The sequence below is a fragment of the Denticeps clupeoides genome, chromosome 17 (assembly GCF_900700375.1).
Source record: "Denticeps clupeoides chromosome 17, fDenClu1.1, whole genome shotgun sequence".
NCBI lineage: Eukaryota > Metazoa > Chordata > Actinopteri > Clupeiformes > Denticipitidae > Denticeps > Denticeps clupeoides.
Genome location: NC_041723.1, coordinates 3794007 through 3814526, shown reverse-complemented (window position 1 = coordinate 3814526; position 20520 = coordinate 3794007). Strand labels below are relative to the sequence as shown.

General features: G+C 42.4%; 2 protein-coding genes across 6 annotated transcripts in view; one reads left to right on the top strand and one right to left on the bottom strand.

The window, feature by feature from the left end:
- shisal1b (shisa like 1b) overlaps positions 1-7407 on the top strand; it is a 29512-nt gene extending 22105 nt beyond the window's left edge. Inside the window, exon 5 of the mRNA XM_028958463.1 lies at positions 5832-7407. Coding sequence (XP_028814296.1) covers position 5832 — 1 coding nt within the window. The 3' untranslated portion in view covers positions 5833-7407. The remainder of the gene's footprint in view (positions 1-5831) is intronic.
- A 7188-nt stretch (positions 7408-14595) lies between these two features.
- parvg (parvin, gamma) lies at positions 14596-20455 on the bottom strand. 5 transcript variants are annotated; one of them, XM_028959391.1, is made up of 14 exons: positions 20413-20455; positions 20042-20316; positions 19780-19828; positions 19641-19705; positions 18842-18944; positions 18603-18743; positions 18342-18457; positions 18123-18181; positions 18020-18045; positions 17735-17796; positions 17586-17654; positions 16559-16660; positions 15510-15582; positions 14596-14860 (listed from the first exon to the last, which is right to left on the bottom strand). In XM_028959391.1, the coding sequence occupies exons 3-14, from the start codon at positions 19820-19822 to the stop codon at positions 14787-14789; spliced, it is 933 nt and encodes a 310-aa protein (XP_028815224.1). In that variant the 5' UTR covers positions 19823-19828; positions 20042-20316; positions 20413-20455; the 3' UTR covers positions 14596-14786. The 5 variants fall into 5 exon arrangements, with proteins under 5 accessions (XP_028815224.1, XP_028815226.1, XP_028815227.1 ...); XM_028959393.1 differs by having other exon boundaries at positions 19905-20446; XM_028959394.1 differs by having other exon boundaries at positions 19780-19822; positions 19905-20446.
- Between the last annotated feature and the right edge of the window lie 65 nt (positions 20456-20520).

The window sequence follows — 20520 nt, the reverse complement described above, 5'->3', positions numbered from 1 at the left end:
TACAGCAAAGGAACCCATCTGTTGTGAAGGCTTATCTCTAGACAAATGATCAGATGTACAATGCACCATGTTTTACACAAATTCCATCAAGGTTTGATCATGATAGGAGTTGCTTGATCCAAAAAAGTTCCACTTCTGAGTTTTAGAGTATTGTGATGAATATTATGATAATTGTACCATTGCTAGGTGAACATTATTATGTTTTTAACTGACTACCCGCTACATGTTAGCATGTCAATACTTCAGGGTGGACGTGTCTGGCAACCAATTGCAAAAATTAACTTGAATTGCTGCAGCTTGCTACACACAGGAAAAGTTCCAAATTTTGTAACTTTCTGCTGAAAGCATCACAAAGTCGGCCTGGCGGTGAGTGATGCGATATATGCGAAGTCAGGTGTCTGCTCGTCTACGTGACCGTCCATTATGACCTGAGCCACACATCTCTCTTTTATACTTTAAAAGAAATAACATATTAATTACATATTTTGCTAATTTCATTCAATTTGTTAATTGATTTGCAGTCTTAATATTTTTTGTAAAATACAGTAACACTGTATCAGTGTTTTCGTTCTGATTTGCCTTGTAGTTAGATGAGAGCGTGGACGAGCTGTTGACTGGTTGAATCAGAGCGAGAGGAAATGCAATGATGCTTGTCTGCTGATGTTGAGTTACGACGACATGCGTAAGAGACGTCCTGGAATGAGGTACAAACTCAACAGAACAAGCAGGGCACTACATTCCGGCCTCAGACTCCGGCCGCGGGAGTTGGACGGCCACTCACAGATCCACAGGCTCCTCCTCGCAGCCAAAAAGCCCTACTGGAGGTTCATGCTATATTAATGAGGACAGAGATTTGACAAATGGGCCTGAGATTTTGGCTGGACGGAGAAAGTCAAGGAGTCCCGACACAGATGAGGGGGCTCAGATGGTGAACCAGTTTCCCAGTGAGCGTATGTGCCTAATTAAGGTGGCTGAGTCTGTGGAGGCGTCTGGTTAGCAGCTCGTCCCTCGCCGTCCTGTCCTATCTGCCGTCGGTCACGGTGAAGCTTGCCCACGTGACGCGGCATTTAAATACAGGCGAACCTTGAGAACCACAGCCACCCGGAACACAAACCATGCGTCACCAGATGGCCCCGAGACAGATTGTCCAGTGGAGGCCGTTTAAGAAGGAAGAGCCCTGTACTCTAGAGAGAAGGCTGAGAACGGGCTCTCATTCTTCCTCTAAAATCTGCTGGGTAAACAGCCAACAGGCCAAAACGGGAATAAAGTCACGATAAAAGGAATGTTTTTCTTTTTGCTGCATAATTCTTGTGGCATAATTCATAACAAATTCCATTAGTATGAGGTTTTGCCAGTTACATGACAAAAAAACACAATTCCACCTATATTACCTATATTATTCATAAATAGTACACTGGATAATACATTTTTTTATTTGTACAGTTTTTTTCTGGTGTGAACAGTGGACCAGATCACAATTATTGTGATTATACGTCAGTTAATTGTGGAATCTTGTACTGGATGTATAACATTACCTTTTTGTCTTTTTGTCTTATTGTTGTTGTTATCGCAACATATCCAAAAAAAATGTTTTTTTCTCTTTTGTTTTTTCGAGACTTTGAAAAAAATTGTTTTATATAAATTACATAGTTGTATAATTACATGTCCTCTACAGACTCCTGTAGTTAATAGTGTGGCTTTCTCCAATCCAACTAATCATCATTTAGCATAGACAAAAAAAGTGAGTTTTTCTATTGTGAGATTCTATCACTCCCAGCCAGCCAACCAGGATGCTCAGTCATAACTAACTGTGGTATAATTCTCATTTTTGTTGTGTTATTTGAACAGAAGAACAAATAGCATGAGCATATTTCAGCGTTTAATGATAAAGTAAAGTGAAGTGATTGTCACATGTGATACACAGCAGCATAGCACACAGGGTGAAATTGTCCTCTGCATTTAACCCATCACCCTGAGTGAGCAGTGGGCAGCCATGACAGGCGCCCGGTAAGCAGTGTGTGGGGACGGTGCTTTGGCAGATTGGGATTTGAACCGGAAACCTTCTGATTACGGGGCCGCTTCCTTAACCGCTAGGCCATCACTGCCCCAGTGATGAATCCATGGCTATAAAAAGTGTGAGTGTGTGTGCATGTGTATGTATGTATTTCTATGTGTGTATAGTGTGTGTGTGTGTGTGTGTATAGATATTTATATGTGTGTGTGTTCTGTGACTGTTATAACACACGTGGGACTGTAAAGCAACAGTAAACACAGCTGTTCCAGGAATCCCATGACACGCTGGTTTAAAGCATTCCTCGCCGAATCGTTCAGTGCGCTGTCGGTAAAGTTTCCCGCAGCAACTGGGTCCACGTGTCCGACCAGACACAGGGGGGGTGACCTGGATTCAGGACTGGCTTGCCAGAGACTACTTTAAAAAGTTTAAACCTCATAATTGTTTCAGATGCGTGGAAGGAAAACGCATTTAGACACTTTAGGCAGCAGAATTGCAGTATGTATTAGGCAACAATCACTTTACGAAACGGTTGTGAAATTTGACTGATCGCGTTGAAACGGTGTTGCGGGGGAGAAGACGCGTAACTGGCTGATTGCCTGCAAGCCGCTGGACGACGGCCTAGTGCCACGTCCCTGTTGAGTGCCACTTCAGGAGCGAGACAGCTGAGGACGCTGTTAGTCACACGGCCCAAATGACACGGCATCTGTCACAGATTGTGTGGCCAACAGGGTAGCCGGGCACCTCGTAAGCAGTCGCCGCATCGCGCACATCTCGCCGCTCAAACGCGTAGACGAGGCACGAATAAGGCCCTCTCCGCAGCGGGGCTGCTGCGGCAGCTGGAGGAAGCGCATTCAATTTCCACATTTTGCCATGGCAAATTAAACATGAAAGCGGCCAGAGCCGCTTGCTTTAAGATAAGATTTGACTTCGGTTCGACTCGGTTCTGAGCAGGATGTGTTTTTTTTTTAACACCATAATACCATGTACACTCTGCACTTGAGGCTAAAAGCAGTTAATTCTCGTCTCGTCGAGCCAGAGCAAAGTCAGGGCGGTGTGGGAGGATTTCTGAATGGTATGACATTTCTGGTGACCTGCACTCCAAAGTGACTGCCAGCCTGACGCCGAAGCACAGTCGGCAAAAAGGTCACAACTCCAGGTATCACCATGATGAAAATGTCACAGGGTTGTCCCAGCAACAAGCTAAATACAGTTATCATGACACATACCCAAATTGTTAAAAAACAAACTAAAAAAGATATTATTTAACTTTACCATATGCACTTATGATATGCACCGATACATCTTATGTTTTTTTTAATATATATATATATTAGAGGTGGGATAGTGGCATAGATTAAGTTTCTTAATCTAGATTAATCTCACTGTAATCTTGGAATGAATCTAGATTAATGTAGAGTAAGCAAAATTAATCTAGATTAATCTAGATTTAAATGGTTTATTTGAATTCTGCCGAAGGCATTCAGAATATGTGTGCTACCCAAATAATGACTAAAAGTAAGTCTTTGAGAATGGGTATCTCAAGTCAGGTGGCACATTAGACCAGGGGCTCATCTCCTGTTTCCAAAATGCATCACAAACTGCTTGAGAAAGCTGTTCTACTATGATAATTGGTGATGAAAATAAATGATGTTCAATAAGATGTACTTGTGTTTACCAACTGTTTATTCAGTTAAATAGCTGCATCCATGCTACCACATCACGTTTGATGTGGTAATTTCACAGTTCGAAGACTCGTTCTCGCCCCCTACAGTGCAATTCGGCTAGGCATACATCCGCGCTAAAATATAAAGGTGAAAGTCATCATAGTGTAGCGGTTCTTCTTCTGCGTTGTGTAACTTTTTGATTTTGTTTCTTGAACCACAAATGATGAGCTGACACCCGAGAGATTTTCTGTGCAAAAAGCAAGGTCGCGTCAGAACATTGCGTCTTTCTGCACCTCTCTCTACAATATACAGTATTAAAAGAACATAAAAAAATATTCACAAAATAACACACATGCAAACTATTCCTAATATGTACATAAATTAAAATGAAAGAAATAACTTTTTGCACACAAACCCCACGCACCTCTCACAACTCGCGCCATGTGTCCAAGAGACCTGAACCGGGTCTCAAAAACAAAATAAAAGTCTTTAGGAAATAAGAAACTAAAAGACACAAGAAAGAAGAAATATACTTATAAATCTAGTGTAACCATAAATCTAGTGTAACTCCGGCACAATAGCTTGCGTAGTATAGACCCAGCTCCCAACCCAACTTTGTGAATAGATTAACGGCGATATTTTTTTTTGCATAAACTTTGCATAAAACCCTTTCTCACATACAGCCGATATAAAGGGAGATTTAGTGGTAAATTCCTAAATAGTCTTTTTTTTTTTTTTTTGGATGTTTGTCTTCCATACAGTTCACAATGATGTGTTTTGATGAATCAATTGCAAATAACAACAAATAATTGGACTCACAATTCATAAATATCTATGTCATGTCTAATTTATAGATGGCTAAGTGAAAGTTTACTTGCTTGATGGCAATTTGAGTGACATAGAGGGCCATGTAGAGACAGATGACGAAGTGGAAGATAGGAATTGGACTCCCAACGTAGAGCATGATGATGTTTGTTATTGCCTGAAGTATTAAATATGATACAAAACACTTGTAATGTTAATGTATGAAATATGATACAAACAAAAAACACACTTGTAAATGATATTTTTTTTACATTTTGTTAAATGGCATAATAAAAATTATATATATTAATTAATATATTAATATTCATTATATTCTTGGGAATTGCTTTACTGAAATGATGTTATAAAAAGTTTTTGCTTATCTTACTTTGGGAAATTTTCAAAGCTGCACTGAACGGATTAAAAAAAAGAAGTATGGTGACATTTTTCAACCCAGATTTGACATATTCATCGGCCTTAAGAGGTCGACAGCTGACGAGCCATCAGTCAAAAACACATCAACTCACATTCATCTAGCTCAGCAGGTGCTCGCCTCCTCCCATCTGCATGTCATTTGTCTTGTCATAACCACATCACGCCGTCCTACTTTCTGTGGCTGCCTCCTGGTACCATATCAGAATATAGAAATTGCGGGGAGTATTACGGACAGATGCTAAACAAACAGTCCAATTAACTGAAACTGGGCAATTGCAGCAGCTTCTTTAGAGGCATGTTTGTACTCTTAAGCCTTTACTGCTGCACACTAAACTGGCCAATTAGCTGGATACATAAAGCCTGCATTCCCAGTTATGAACATTATGAGGGATGTTGTGTGGCCTGCAGCAATAAATAATGAAATCAAGTCTACCCCCCTGTAGTGGGCCATGTCCGGGCCATGTCCAATTAAAAGAGCTGCGCTCCCCATATGGCCGTCTAATTCCTGCTGCAGTCAGTGAAGAAGACTGCCACAGACCTCCGCTGGGATAAATCGTAGGTTAAGTTAAAAATGAACAGGATGCGGCAAGTTTGGTAATAAATATAGCTGGGAAGTCCAGGTATGTCAAGAAAATGGGCATGGTGTGCACTGTGGGTTTTAATGATTCTAAATAATTACATGATAATCCACTCTCAATACCCACTCAGGTAGTTTGCATTCACAGATAAAAATATATATATATATTGCTTTGCATGTCCTGCTGGTCAAATTGGTCTCAAATTGTTAGACAAAACCTTTCTGAGGACATTTTCAGATCCTATGAATTTGGACCTCAGATCACATCGGGCTGTTTAGATCATTAATAAGGCACCAGCATTTTTCCAATATAGCAGTTGTCTTTCTATTTTGACAGAATTGCAACATGCCAGGATGACAGGAAAAGCTCAAAGACCCAGAGGACAGCACCATGGGGAGAGGAGGATCAGGACCCAGGACTTACATGTCCCAGACCTGCTGGTCACCCACCGCAAGACCCATGCAACCAGAAATCAACCAGAACCAGAGTCTCACAGTGACTCGGCGAACCGGTGGAGGCCACGCGCGTGACTGGGCCTTACGGAAAGGGTGAGGACGAACTGTCCCTCCCCAGGAACAGGTCCACCGAACCTGCGCTCTTGTGTATCCACCATCATCTTGGCTTGTGTTTTTGTGTACGTCCTGAGAAGGCAGTGACTGGTTGTCAGTAATGTGGAGACCCGCTGAGTACGTTTGTCCATCTTTGCAACTTGGCCCAGCTTCAGTGTAGAGTACGGTTCCCTGTTGGTTCTTTGTTAGAAAACTAGTCAGAAATTGGTGGATGTTCTTAAATGCTGTCAAGAACCTGTTAAATTTTCTGGTCTGTGTCTGGTTAATGTTTTTGAGGTGTGTGAGAAATTTTAAGCTGTGAAATAGACTACAAGTACAGACCATTTTGACCATTATATTTGAGCACCTATCACAGTACACTTCAAATGAGCACTGACCCATGTGGCCCATGATAACAAGAACGCTGGTATTTTTGGTGACATTCACATTACAAGGCTCATTTATTCAATAGCTTTTTCAAATTTAATTCTGACAAACTCCAAGTACTGCTTACATTATTAATAAGCGTGATTAATAACGTTCTGAATGTTCTCTCTGCAATGTCTTATGTGCATTATGATACATGTATCTATATCACAAATATGTGACGAACATCCACGGCCCACAAAAGCCTTTAAACATCAAATCAGACAGAAGACATTGATTCTTCATCCCGGTAAAGTGAAACAAAAGTGTTTAAACCAGTATTTAAATTGTGTCTTAGTAAGTAAAGAAGTAAAGGGAATGTGAATTATTTTAGAAGCTGGTGTAATTAATATTATGGATTTCCTCAATAACAATGCATTTCCTGTCATATAAGCAGTTCACTATTAAATAATTAATTTTCAACCCACAAGTCATTTAACAAAACAGGCACAGGCAGATGATGTGCCAGATGTGCCTTTATCAGAGTATTATGTCTGGTAAAACACAGAACTTGTTCTGATATATTTAGGGGTGTTGATAATTACAGTCATGATCAAAGGTTTTGAGAATGACACAAACACTGGTTTTTACAAAGTTTGCTGCTTCCGTTTTTATTCTGGAAATTTCCGTATACTTCAGAATGTTATGAAGTGATCAGATGAATTGCAAAGTCCCTCTTTGCCATGAAAATGAACTTAATCTAAAAAAAAACATGTCCACTGCGTTTCAGCCCTGCCACAAAGGGACCTGCTGAGATCATTTCAGTGATCCTCTCGTTAACACAAGTGAGAGTTTAGACGAGTGCAAATAGAACAGGGATTGGACTGCTGAGGGTTAAGTCATTTTCTCTGATGAAGCTGATAGTTTGGGGCATTTGTAAAAATGATTGTCCGGAGAAGAAAATATTATCACTACCATCAGTCCTGTCTCGCGCCAACAGTAAAGCATCCTGAGACCATTCGTGTGTGGGGCAGCTTCTCATCCAAGGGAGTGGACTCACTCTCAATTTTAACTAAGAACACAGCCATGAATAAAGAATGATACCAAAACATCCTCCAACAGCAACTTCTCCCAACCGTCCAAGAACAATTTGGTGAAGAACGATGGCTTTTCCAGCATGATGGAGCACCGTGCTATATGGCCAAAGTGATAACTAACTGGCTCAGGGAACAAAACATTGAACTTTTGGGTCCATGGAAAGGAAAGGACAGGAAACTCCCCGGAACTTAATCCAACTGAGAACTTGTGGTCAATCCCCAAGAAGTGGCTAGACAAACAAAAACCCTCAAATTCTGACAAACCCCAAGCACTGATTATGAAGGAGCGTGTTGCCATCAGTCAGTATTTGGCACAGAAGTTGATTGACAGCATTTCAGGGCGAATTTCAGAGGTCTTAAAAAAAGGGCCAACACTGCAAATATTAACTCTTTGCATAAACCTGATGTAATTGTCACTTAAAAAATGCTTGTAATTATACTTCAACACACCACAGAAACAACAAAAAGATCGAAAAACCATGAAGCAGCAAACTTTGTGAAAACCAGTATTTGTGTCATTCTCAAATCTTTTAGCCATGACTGTACTATAGAGAACCACCAATACACATTTAACATTCATATGTGTCCCAAATTACAGTGAGAGATTTTGGTGGTCTGGAACCACATTCTGGTGTTGAATGGTTGACTGGTTGGAGAACAGCTGTCAAGAAAGGCTGAGAATCTGGTGAACCAAACTTGCCATCAACTGGACGTGCAGGGATTCTTATATCACAAGGCGAGGTACTAGATATGGACAGTTTTTTGTCACGGAACTGTTGGTTGGTTACTCTTATCTGAATAATGCTGAGATTCTAGCAATATCCGGAAAACAATGCACCATAAATCAGGTTTAAAGATTCTTAGAAAAAAATGTAAAAATCAAAACTATGTGAAGGTTTGTTTTTTTTTAAAGATATATATGTATTGTGTTGCAGAGGCCCAAATAGAAGTGGTCCACTGTGTCTTGTAATATTGCTGTGTACCTCAGGAGGCGACACTCAGTTACTAAGTCAACTGTGACAAGCCTTAAAGAAGGAAGAACTAATATTGCCTGTAGGTCATATTTTAACATTCTGCCATTCAATCATTAACAGGTAGTCAGTGAATGAAACAGTATACTGTCAGTACCTGATCTGTGGTGGCTGCTCGAAAACATATTACACCCTTAACCAAAATCTGAAGTGGCAGAGTGCTGTTCCCTCAGCGACTCCAAGAGCAATAATGTGCACCCTCCAAATCCAAAATCATCTACTAAAATGCAGTTGGCAAGTAGGGCTGCACTGATCAATAAGAAAGGGATTGTAACCGGACGATCTTTATCCTGATGATGAAGCGTTATGAAACACGTTAGACCCCTTTTCTGTGTGAGAAAGTTTTTAAACCACAGTTTAGTGTGCAAGAGTTTTGGAAATAAAGCGGAAGACGAAAAGCAAGAGTACCTCTGCTTTCAGACCGAACCGTTAAATCAATGCGTGCCAGTGCGCTGAGGTCAATGTTCCACAGATTTCAACTTTGACCATGGTGTCTGCAAGCCCTCGCAGAACACCTGCCGCATAGCTGGCTGCTTTTTGTTTCAGAGGCAGCGCCACTGCGTTTGGACTGCAACAGAATATTCAAGCCGTTGTCGAGACTGATACCAGCTCTTACTGAAACATCCGAGCGTCCTTCCGAATGCACGCTTGGGACAATGAATTAAAACGTGCTGGGATTGGCTATCCATGTCCAAGTCAGGCGACCCGGACTGCTGTTTATTGTGTCGAAGGCAGAGGTTTGCTGTATTCAACACGGGCATAGAGCTGGAGGATTGTGCAGATTAATCTTGTAGGTTCAACTGTAGGCGTTTTAATTAAAGAATGCGATCAACAGGTTCAAAACGGGCTGCAAAACGCGTGTCAAAGTGAACTGTGAGTTTTCATTGGACAGACCCAACTACGATTCAACTTTACACACACAGAAACTGGGGGTCTTTTGCAGATTTCTTAGCAATTCATCTGTTACAGAAGAAGCAGCTTCACTCAACTTCTGTCATTAATGCATCTATTATTATTTAAAGTTATTTATGTATTTATATATTTATTATTATTATTTTTGTTTTAATTTGTAGCATTCAACAATATTTGTTATGAAAATAAACATTTGCAATAAAGAAAAATAGATTTTTATTTGTATTTGCTGTTTTCAGAAAGAAAATTGGTATTGGCAAAAACCGAAATCAATCACAATCATGAAAAATTAGAAAATGGAATCGACCAAGAAAATTGCAATTGGTGCATCCCTAGGCGAAAGCGGTCACACCGATTGTCAAGCAGAGGACTTCATCGCTTTAAGGCAGGCCAAGGCTCAGCTCTTAACAAGCTATCAGTCCTGAAGCGGTGCTGGCAGGCCTGCTGTGCCGTTGCACCCGTAAAAACATGGGCGTCTGGTGAGGTGCGGGGGTGTCTGTTTCATGTGTAGAGTGGGCATCCAGCAGCATCCTGAATGTAAAATACCCGGCTAAACCTGCAGACGTTCTGTGATTGCTTCTTGATTTGACTTGGACATCAAAGCTGTGTCTTTTATCCATCGCTTTCCAGCAGACGTTTCGTGGCGTGCGCCGTTGTGATCCCTTGTTATCGGCAATAACTCTCAAACATCGCTGCTGAGAAGTCATCTCAGTTATTCATAAAAAAAAATAAAAAAAACAGAGCCAGCATCTCCAGCCAAGACTCGGCATCACCAACATTAAAATAATTGGCGGGGACCAGAGGAGTGCAGGTGAAATTACACTTTCTCTTCAATCGGAACCTGACAGTGGTGGAGGAGGGGAGGGACAGGCAATTTAAATCGAGACTGTTGCACAAAGGGGCCTTAATTGGGATCTCAGTGCGGTGGCCGTGGACGAGGTCACTTGTGGCTCCTTATTGTCGTGGGTAGGATACTGGGAGGAAATTGTCTCCAGATTTTGTTAATATGTGCACTGTGTGTTCAACACTTCCTGGGCTTTAATCATCATTTTTGCTATAATTTCATTATTTCTAATTTCTAAGTATTACCCCTACGAATTTGAGGGAAAATGATTTTTAAGCAGTTTGGGCCAATATAAGAAAAGATTTCATTGAATCTTTTATACATGTATTTTGCTATTGCAGTCCCAATGAGAAGTGAGCAATCTTTACAATATACTCTTAATTTAAACTAAAATGCAAGATTCTGTTCTTTTTTCATTTCGCTTAGTCAAGTAAGGCACATTTAGAAGCCATAAAAAATCCACATAAACACATTATACATACATACATACAATTACATTCCTCATGAATGTTTGGTGTGCACAGGAGCAATAGAGAATGTAAAGATATTTCCTGATGTCAGTTGTTCAACTAATAACTTGAAAAAGATTTGAGATATAGATGGTGTTGCTTGTCTGTGATTCTGTTTCTGTTTGGTAGCTGCCCAAAATGACATGGCAGGCCAGCATGTTAAAATGTTCAAGCATCACACTGAATACAAAAAAAGTCCAGTGAAAGCATAGCGATACCATCCTGATGGCCTGTATCATTCGCAGGATTCCAGCTTTTCATAACATTTGCTAATATAGATGCATTTGCATTATAACGTGGAGGATATATGCATTCTGGGTAAACTGCTACCGTTGAATACTTGATTTTTAGATTCGTGGATACACAGAAGGATGGGTGGATGGGATGGTAATTTATTTCGACTTTATATAAAACGACAGTAATGTGTTCTTTTAGAACACACACCCACTGCTCATTCTGTCTGTTTCTGTAAGTTAAATGTTTTAAAGCTTATTGTTAACTGTTTAATTTGTATGGTCACAACAGGGAGAAATAAAGGTCATTTTTTTCCATTGTGTTTCAGTGGTGGATATTGTTTCATATTAGCTTGTTATATAATTATTGTTGCATGAAGTGCTGCAGGGCATTTTACAGAGCGAATGAACGATGAACGTGCAGGATGCATAATGAGTTTTTGGCTAGATTATCAGACACAGGTTAAAAGAAAAGGATGAGACGTGTTTGAAAACTAACCACTCACAGAGCCATGGTCATCTGTATAAACAGCTGAAAACCCACTTATTCCAAAAGTATTTCAGACAAATCTAACACTTACACACGCACATGCATACACACCTCACAAAATAAATAAAACATTTTTTTCTTCGTCTAGCACTTAACAATTTCCGAGCATGTTCTTTTTCTGACAAGTTAGGCCTTGTCAGGGCTCTTAGTTGTCTAAACTCAAAATCTATAGAAATCGAACGAGAATTGCTGGTGTCACTTTGGATAAAAGCGTCTGCAAAATATAGTAAAGTAAAGTAAATATGAAAGATTTACGCTGATCAGCCATTAAAGACATGACTATCATGGATTACCTTATTATAATGGGAGTGGGTGGGCTCTGATCTACAGTGGTCAGGATCTGCCAAAAATTGGTCCTGGGATGTAAAACCTCTGTCTGTTCCAATAAGGCAGCACCTTGCAACTTACAGGGCTTAAAGGAACTGCTGCTGACTTGGTAGCAGATTCCAGAGCATACGTCAGATGTCTAGTGGAGACCAGGCCTTGACGGGTCATGGCTACTCAGAATTATGTTGGGTGGTGCTCATTTTATGGGTGGTTATAAGAAAATAAGAAAAAAATCCAATAACGACACCCACTCATTCTATAACTGCTGAGTTCAGATCGGGGAACCCATCCTAGGGTCACTGGGTGGGGACTGACCCAGGAGGGGGCACTAGCCCCCACACCAGCCATTCTCTCAGACATATGACCATTTTAAAGTAACCAGGTAACCTAGTGTGCATGCTTTTTCACAGTGTGTGGACACCTAGAATGGCATGAACTTGGAGATGTCAGATGTTTGAGTTGAACTCTTCAAACAAAAAGGTTTTCAGTATGGACTCAACTCTATCAGGATTTTTGGGGTTAACATTCCTTTATAGTAGCATTACTTTAAAGTTGATTCTCCCCAGTGTATCTAATTTGGGGGGAAATGGAGAAAGACAGGAATACTGTGCCTTGTTTTGCTGTGATTTAATGAGAGGAGCACACATGTCTAAGATGCAAATAAATGTCAGTGGAGCGCTGGGACTCTGCACACATGATGCTGTGATAATGATATCGTTGAAAGGGACCTATGAAAGGTAATGAGGACACATCACACAAAACAGAACGGCCTGTCCTCTCATTCAGAAGCTTGAAAAGGCTCTCCAAGCTGCACCGATTTTCTCTCAGATGTTCGTCTCTGATGCGGCACGCCCGACTCGGGGCCCTCATCTGACACTCAGAGCCACCGGGTTCTGAGTCGGGCCCTGACACATCATTAAGGCACAGCTGACAAAAGAGCGGAGCAGCGCACCACTTGCAGGCAGGCACTGACAGGGCCAGATGCTGAATCAGGGACACGTTCTAACTAGACTCCATCAGCACCCGGCAGGAATTGCTGAGATACAGAAGGGGTCGGCAGTCCGGATGTCCCTTGACAAATTTGAACCTTTAATGAGAGCATCTTTTCCAGGCTCTCGGGGGCTGAGCTCGCCTCCCAACCTCCCCCGTCCGAGCCGCGCCTTCCTCTTCTTCTCCATTAACCGTCCGATCTTACACTTTCCCATTTCCTCACAAGCGTTACCAACTCGACTCTGCGGCTTGAGTTCATTTCCGATTACCCCCATCATCCTCGTCGTCACGGAGTCCCACGCACTCCTTCTCCCTGCCTGGAGTGATGGCCATGGGAGGAGATGGAGAGCCACGGGCACTCGTAAACTAATTAGACCGTCTTTCGGGCTTCTCCCTGTCGGCGGTGTTCGAGTACCAAGAGCCCCCTTTAGATCCTTAATTTCATCCTCTGTCTCCAATCACGTCCATTTCCTGGTAGGATCTTGAATTTCATTAAGGTGCCGGTGTAGGAAAGCCTTTTTGCAATTCTTGGGGTATTACAGCCAGACAACTTTATCAAAGCGTTAGAAATAAAAATGGAATGGTTGATAAAATTCTACTGTTATATCAGTGATGCTATTTTTCAGAGTGTTACGCTCTTTTTTTTCAGATAATCGCAAGCTTTGTTGCAGCCAGAATGACACAATAGCGTAATTGCACTTATGTTCTGTTTTCGCCTAACGTCTAATCACAGGAACAACGGCTCCGCTGATGCCAGTGTGGGTTCATTTTAAAGTGGCACATTGTGTAGCTATTCATTAAGAGGGACGCAATCAAGCCGCGCTGCAAATCCTCCTCGAATTAATTGAGCTCCAATTATCATAAGCGTATCGAAATCGGCTGTAGCCTTAAGACAACATTTCAGTGCCGAGCGATCACCCGTGTTAATGTAGCGTTTCCGTGTCACGTTATTTTGGTCAAGTACTGGAATGTAAGAGAGCCTGTGATGGACTGCAGCAAAGCAAATATAAATCTTTTCTGTAGTTAAATAGTTTATACACTATACACACTATAGTGTGTATCTGTACTTTACTAAATATTTCTACTGAATGCAAGTTGCCTTTGGATAAAAACATTATACCAAAAAAAAAAAAGACTGTGAAACCGGCATTCATGAAGGATGTAGGATCATGGAAAAGGTGTGAAGGTGCAGATAGAGCCAGATATAAGCAATTCAAGTGTCACACTTGACATGATGAACCTCTTATGCATAATTTTCTATATTTAGTACATGATTTTATCATGTTTCAAAAACGTGATGAGGTGAAATGATCTAACTTTTACTTTAATGCGTAAATGAAGACACTTAAAAACAGACACTACCAGGTATATTTTCGATCTGGTGCTAAGTGCACGGCTATGCACTAACCATGGGGCTTGTTTGCTACTGTAAGGTCAGGTGTCCTCGGGTTTTACAGAAATAGATGGAAAATTGTGCCCTGATATTTACTTCCAGCCTTCATCTAAGTGAATTTGTACATCCAGCCATATTATCTGGCTAGTTGGTGCACTGATTATGGAACCTTACCTCGTTCTACTCACAAAAAAGCAAGAGAAGAGACATAATAAAGCGAGCAAGATTTCAGTCTGCTTTCTTATGCAAAGTGTGACCTGTTCAGTTCTATAGAGCATCATTCAGATCCATGAGTCCTGGTATTTTTTAAAAACAGCGTTTTATGTTTAGAGGCGGAACAGTCCTGCCCCGACTGCAGACCTTGGTGTCATCTGTCTCTCCTTTGATGGTGTTGTCTTTGCAAGTGCCAAAAGAAAGAACATTTCATGGGGATGAAAGGATTCTGCAGAGGCAGTCTCCATCCACAGCTCCTCTCTAGGTCTCCTCCGGTCTCATTTGCTCTTGTGCTTCTTGAACAAGGCGTAGAGCACCCTCAGTGTGGCCTTCATATCCTGGGACACAATAGCTGAAGAGATAAGAGAGCAAAGGCAATGTCCTCAGCCTCATGCCTCAAGCGAATGCCACAGTTGATGTAATACAATACAGGTCTGATTAAAATCAAAAGCTTTGTTGGGTGCTAATTGAATGTACCATCATTGGGATTTTCATTTATTACGTGGGGTTTTGGTAATTAAAATGATGCCAAATGAAAGAATTCAGTTTGTTGGTTGCTCTGGGGGTCCGCACGCTGGGCTAGATATTGGACCAGACCAACAAAGAGCATCTTCCCCATGCAAAGGCTTCTTAGATCAGCCGGGTGCTGTGGTATGTTTGAGGGAAGCGGAACATACAAATAGAGCCAATTCATATTCATCACCCATTCTGCTGAACGCCCACAGAATGACAGATTCACCCTTGAGGGCTTTCACCCAAATGAGCACCTCTCAGAGGACAATAATGACCTCTGGAATTGAGAGTCATTCAGACCTGTCTGATTTCGGATTCACGTTGCTACCTAATGCAATCCTTCCTGGCGCATTCGTATGCAGACCATCTCAGTTGGTACGTACCAATCTCCTCAGTCTCCATTAATTTAGCATGACATTTCCTGAACACAGTGGGTAGTGGGCTTTAACGAACCAGCTTCAGGCTGACTCGAGTGATAGCTTTCTCACCTTCGGCAGCAACGTCTTCCAGAGGGACTTCCCGGTCACCAAGGATGTCCAGAGCCAGGGTGACATTTCGTAGCTATCGACCAGAGACAGAAAATGTCATTGAGAAAAGCTTAATTGCATACACTATTCATTCAGACACCACCCTCAGGCTCTCTAAACAGACACTGTTGAGGACAACACAACTGATTGACATTACTTTGGATATGAGCATTTAAAGAATCACTCAGGGTGGGTATATTTCTGAAATGTGAATTAACGAGGAAATCTTGCAAAGACATATTTTCTCAACGGTGCATGGGGAGATTTAACATTCAGTAGTTTATCAGCATGCTTAAAGTTCTGGATTTCTGAATTAATGAGACTTTAACCATTTTAAGATAACTAATCAGTACATTGTACATTGTTGCATTTATCTGTTAATTTAGGTAAAATGTTCCTAGCAAAAATGAAGGACGTGGATTTTTATGGATCTTAGGTTCTGGAGGAGCCCTTCCAGCAGTCTCAATGCAGTGGCTTGCTATACATTTTAGCAACTTTGAGAAACATGAGGTCATTGGATAACCGAAATAAATCATATTTGATCTTTTATATTTCCTCAAAGCCTGAAGTGTGAAAAGGGTCTTAAACAGAAGCACCTGGAATGAACCTGTGTCCTCGCACCCATCACAGAGTGCAAAAATTGTAATCTTGGTTGCAAATAGACAGTGTAATAAACATGGGGATCAAAGATCCTCTGACTTCATACTGTATCTGAAGAGAGATTGAACAGATGTCTGTATATCTGAAGCAATCTGTTCCTGCCCATTCGCCTACGATTACAGCTCATTGTGAGTTGCCCAGCAGATTTTATTTCCAGAGGAAAAAAAAACATTCTAATAAAAATGAAACCATTAATACAGTATATCAGTGTTTTCTTCTTTTTCTTTTTACATTACACTGTGCAAAATGTGTCCATTGGATCACCTTTGTGTGTTTACCTGGGAGGCACCATTAGACTAAATGAATATGACAGTGCTCACATCCACCTAAAATGTGTTTTTAATGCGTACCATCTCCGAGCTGGATGTAGGGGCAAGGACGAACTCATACAGGGGGATGTAAAATCCCTCCAGCTGCCCAATCAGCAGCAGCAGAATGACTCCATCTGCAAACTGAAGAGGGGATGGCCATGGAATATGAAAGGTCTCTTTTGGGAGTACAGTACAGGCCAAAAGTTTGGACACATCTTCTCATTCAATGTGTTTTCTTCATGAGCATTTACGTTGGTAGATTCTCACTGAAGGCATCAAAACTATGAATGAACACATGTGGAGTTATGTACTTAACAAAAAGTGGAGACCTGGCCTCCACAGTCACCGGACCTGAACCCAGTCGAGATGGTTTGGGGTGAGCTGGACCACAGAGTGAAGGAAAAGGGGCCAACAAGTGCTAAACACCTCTGGGAACTCCTTCAAGACTGTTGGAGAAGCATTTCGGGTGACGACCTCTTGAAGCTCATCGAGAGAATGCCAAGAGTGTTCAAAGCAGTAATCAGAGCAAAGAAAGTAGAATATAAAACATGTTTTCACTTATTTCACCTTTTTTTGTTAAGTACAGAACTCCACATGTGTTCATTCATAGTTTTGATGCCTTCAGTGAGAATCTACCAACGTAAATGGTCATGAAAATAAAGATAACACGTTGAATGAAAAGGTGTGTCCGTAAGATGTGGGCGCATGTTCGCTAATGTCACATTCATTAGTTCACACCCGGTGTTGGTAGTGGGCGTGGTCATGACTGTGTGACGCCCAATGACATACTCTGTACACAAGTGGCATTAGGAGTGTAGAGAACTACACCCTAAGTGGTTTTCACAGAAGGGGCTTTAAATCGTCCACAATAAAGAAATATGGCATGTCAGAGCTGTCAATCGTGCCTGCAGGCTCCTGCCTTTTTTAAAAATTAGTTTAAGATAACATGATTAAAGATCAAACAGCTTTTTGTTCTTTGGATCTGTGTATTTCTGTTAGTCTAGAAAACGTGTTGTGTGACATTAGCGAACACTCCGCGTGAGCTACATCTCATATAGTGCCGTACCTGTTTATCAAGCTCTGTCACCTGCAGGCCCAGGGATGCCACATTCTTGTTCACAAAGTGGAGGATGGCCTATCGGGAGCAGTGGTTTAAATAAAAAATGACTTTCGATTCATTTTCCACACTAGCTTCACTTCCTGCTTTTCCATTACCTGTTTGAATGCGGAGATCTTCTGTGGCTCCAGCTGTAGCAGCTCTTCAATGGCATCCATCTCTGCACAGAAAAGCTCAGTTCTTTTCTTTTCTTTTTTTTTAAATTGTCCACAACCAATTAACCTGAACCCCCAACTTGTTGCGAACGACTAACAAGTGATTCACTAAAACGAACCACACACTGGTGCACAAAGACAGGATTAACTCCTGGACACGTCCTCCCTATCTTATCGCAGCAGAGTTCGGATACATTCAGTTAACGGCAGCTCGAAGGTGTCACTTACTTTCTGAGGAGCTCCCGGGCAAACCGCTGTTAAAATGAAGCACAGATTAGTCTGACAGGCCAGATTGCCATTAAAACGGCAAGAAGGGTGAAGTTTGATCTACCTGGCATTATCTGTGATTGGCTCGATCTCCTTCTCCGATTTAATCCCACTTCTGTTGACCTGCGCAAATGAGCATTAGATGCTTGGGTCAACGTTCTAGCACGTTCTTTAGTTTTTTTTGTATGCAGAAGGATACCGGAACAACCACAGTTAGTACACATCACGCACACCTTCACATTCAGACATACAAAAATCACAAGGTTTAAGATGCTGGACACACCTCAAGCCAAACCACCTCAACGCTGACGTTCCGGGGCAGGTCCAGGTCAGGCTGGAACATCTTCACCATAGCAACCAGCAAATGAAGAGTGGCCAGCAGGTCTTTACCGTGAATCACTGGAGAACATGATAAGGATCAGCTCTGAGTGCAGCAGCCATGCAATTCTCTGCAATCAACCCAAGTCTTTTTTTTTTTTTTTTGAGGTTGCCACAGAACCCCAAGAAAAAGCATATTCTAAATTCCATCAGAACTTCTCCTCACATGAGACGCTCCACTTGGCCGTCTCTTCGTCGACTCCCAGTCTCTGGTTCAGGCTCTCTAAGACGACCTCCAGCTTTCGAACCTGAGCAGCTGAGGTCAAGGCGATCTCCTCCACCGGCAGGTGAACCAGGGCCAACCTGCCTGAGATTCGAGACACATTCACATGTGCTGGAGACCAAAAAAAAAAAATGGAAATAAACACAGGTGAACAAGAAACCCACAAAGACCCAAAAACACACCTAAGAGGTGATGCAACACCAGGCCATCGTAGAGATCCTCCTCAAGGCTCAGCACCACAATGTGCTCCTGCTTCAGGGTGGCATTAATCCAGTCGACCAGCACCTGAAGGACACACAAAACCTCCCACAGCTCACCGCAAACTTGCCAGAATGAGGGCGTGCCTTGTCAGACGCAAAGAAGATCGTTCTTGGCAGGATTCAGAAATTGGCAACGCACAATGTCAAGTGGACGCATGACTCAATACAGATGAAACTGGTCAGAAAGGGATTTTCACTTCCAGATGGTGAAATAGAGAATGGAGAACGGTCAAGATGTGGGACCAGCCGAATGAACGGCATGAACGATGACATAAAAACGGCAATCGCGTCACGTCAGATGCAACATAGGGGATTCACACTAAACGGCATGCGCTAAGTGTGAACAGCTAAGTGTGATTTCGCTGAAAACCAGCACCGGCGGTTTGATATTTACTGTTTTGTTTGAATATTTCTCAGTTGTTTCACCCCTTCATGCCCCCCTCTTAAAAGGATCTTCAGTGGAACTTCAGTGGAAGGATCTTCAGCCAATGCCAGTATGTTTAGAAGCGACCGGTCAGTACATTGCTGCAGAAGTGGTCAGTAATGCTGAAATACCATGAAGGACACAGTCGCTCCCTCCCAGGCTGCAGGGTCCCCCATCCAATAAAAGTTTTGTCCGGTCCCGACTCCCAGCAGACCCGCCCGGACTGCCGGTGGGCACTGAGGACGGGTTTGGTTTGGGCGATCGAGGACAACGGGATTGGACGGGACCCCCTCTCACCTCTTTGAGACTCTTGAGCTTCGGGTCTTTTAGAGACGCCGGCTGAATGACCTTTCTCCTCTCGCCTGCGTAGAGAAAAGCTTTTAAAGAGACAGGAAGCCGCCCGTCAGCGAGCCTCGACAGCCACACGCCCACTTACCCTGGAAGCCCCCCTCGTCCCATTGGTCGACGCTGGCCTCCATCTGACGCTTCGGGAATAAGAGTCACAGCGTCAGTTCAATTTTTTGGAAATGAAATGTGGTGTGATGGTAGACCTGCACTGACCTACAACTTCCCCTTGTGCGTGAGTGTGTGTGTGTGTGAGAGTGAGAGAGATGTGTTGTTGGTGTCTGTGGGGCATGAGTGTCAGTCCTTTCCGCTTTACACCAACACGCAGCAGCCGTCTTAACGCATCTGCCCACCTCTCCCGCAGCAGCCAGTTCCCTCCTCGACGCCACGTCTGCACGACTGCACAGAGCGGAGAAACGCAGTCTGACAACTGCCTGTTACACAAGAGGCAGGAAAGAAGTTGACAAGGACCTGAGATCAAATGAAAATGTATCTGCTCATGCACGCATGCTGAACAAGTGGCAGTGTCAAGCCCAGACAGGAAGTGTGCGAGCTACTTCCCTTTTCCGCTGGAGACGTGGGCGCGTGCACTCGTATCTTATGTGGATTTCTACACACTAATAGCTCACTTGAAAGAACAACATGAGAAAATACAAAATGATTTAAAGAAGCAGGTCAGGTAGCGAAAGGTCAAGTGTGGGAGGAAGGAGGACACTTGACACACCTTAATCCGAAACCCAAGGGACACTCGTCCTTCTCTTGTCTTCTGTACAGAAGAGACACATTTCCATCCCTCCCTCCCTCTCTGTCCATCACCAAAAAAAAAAAAAAA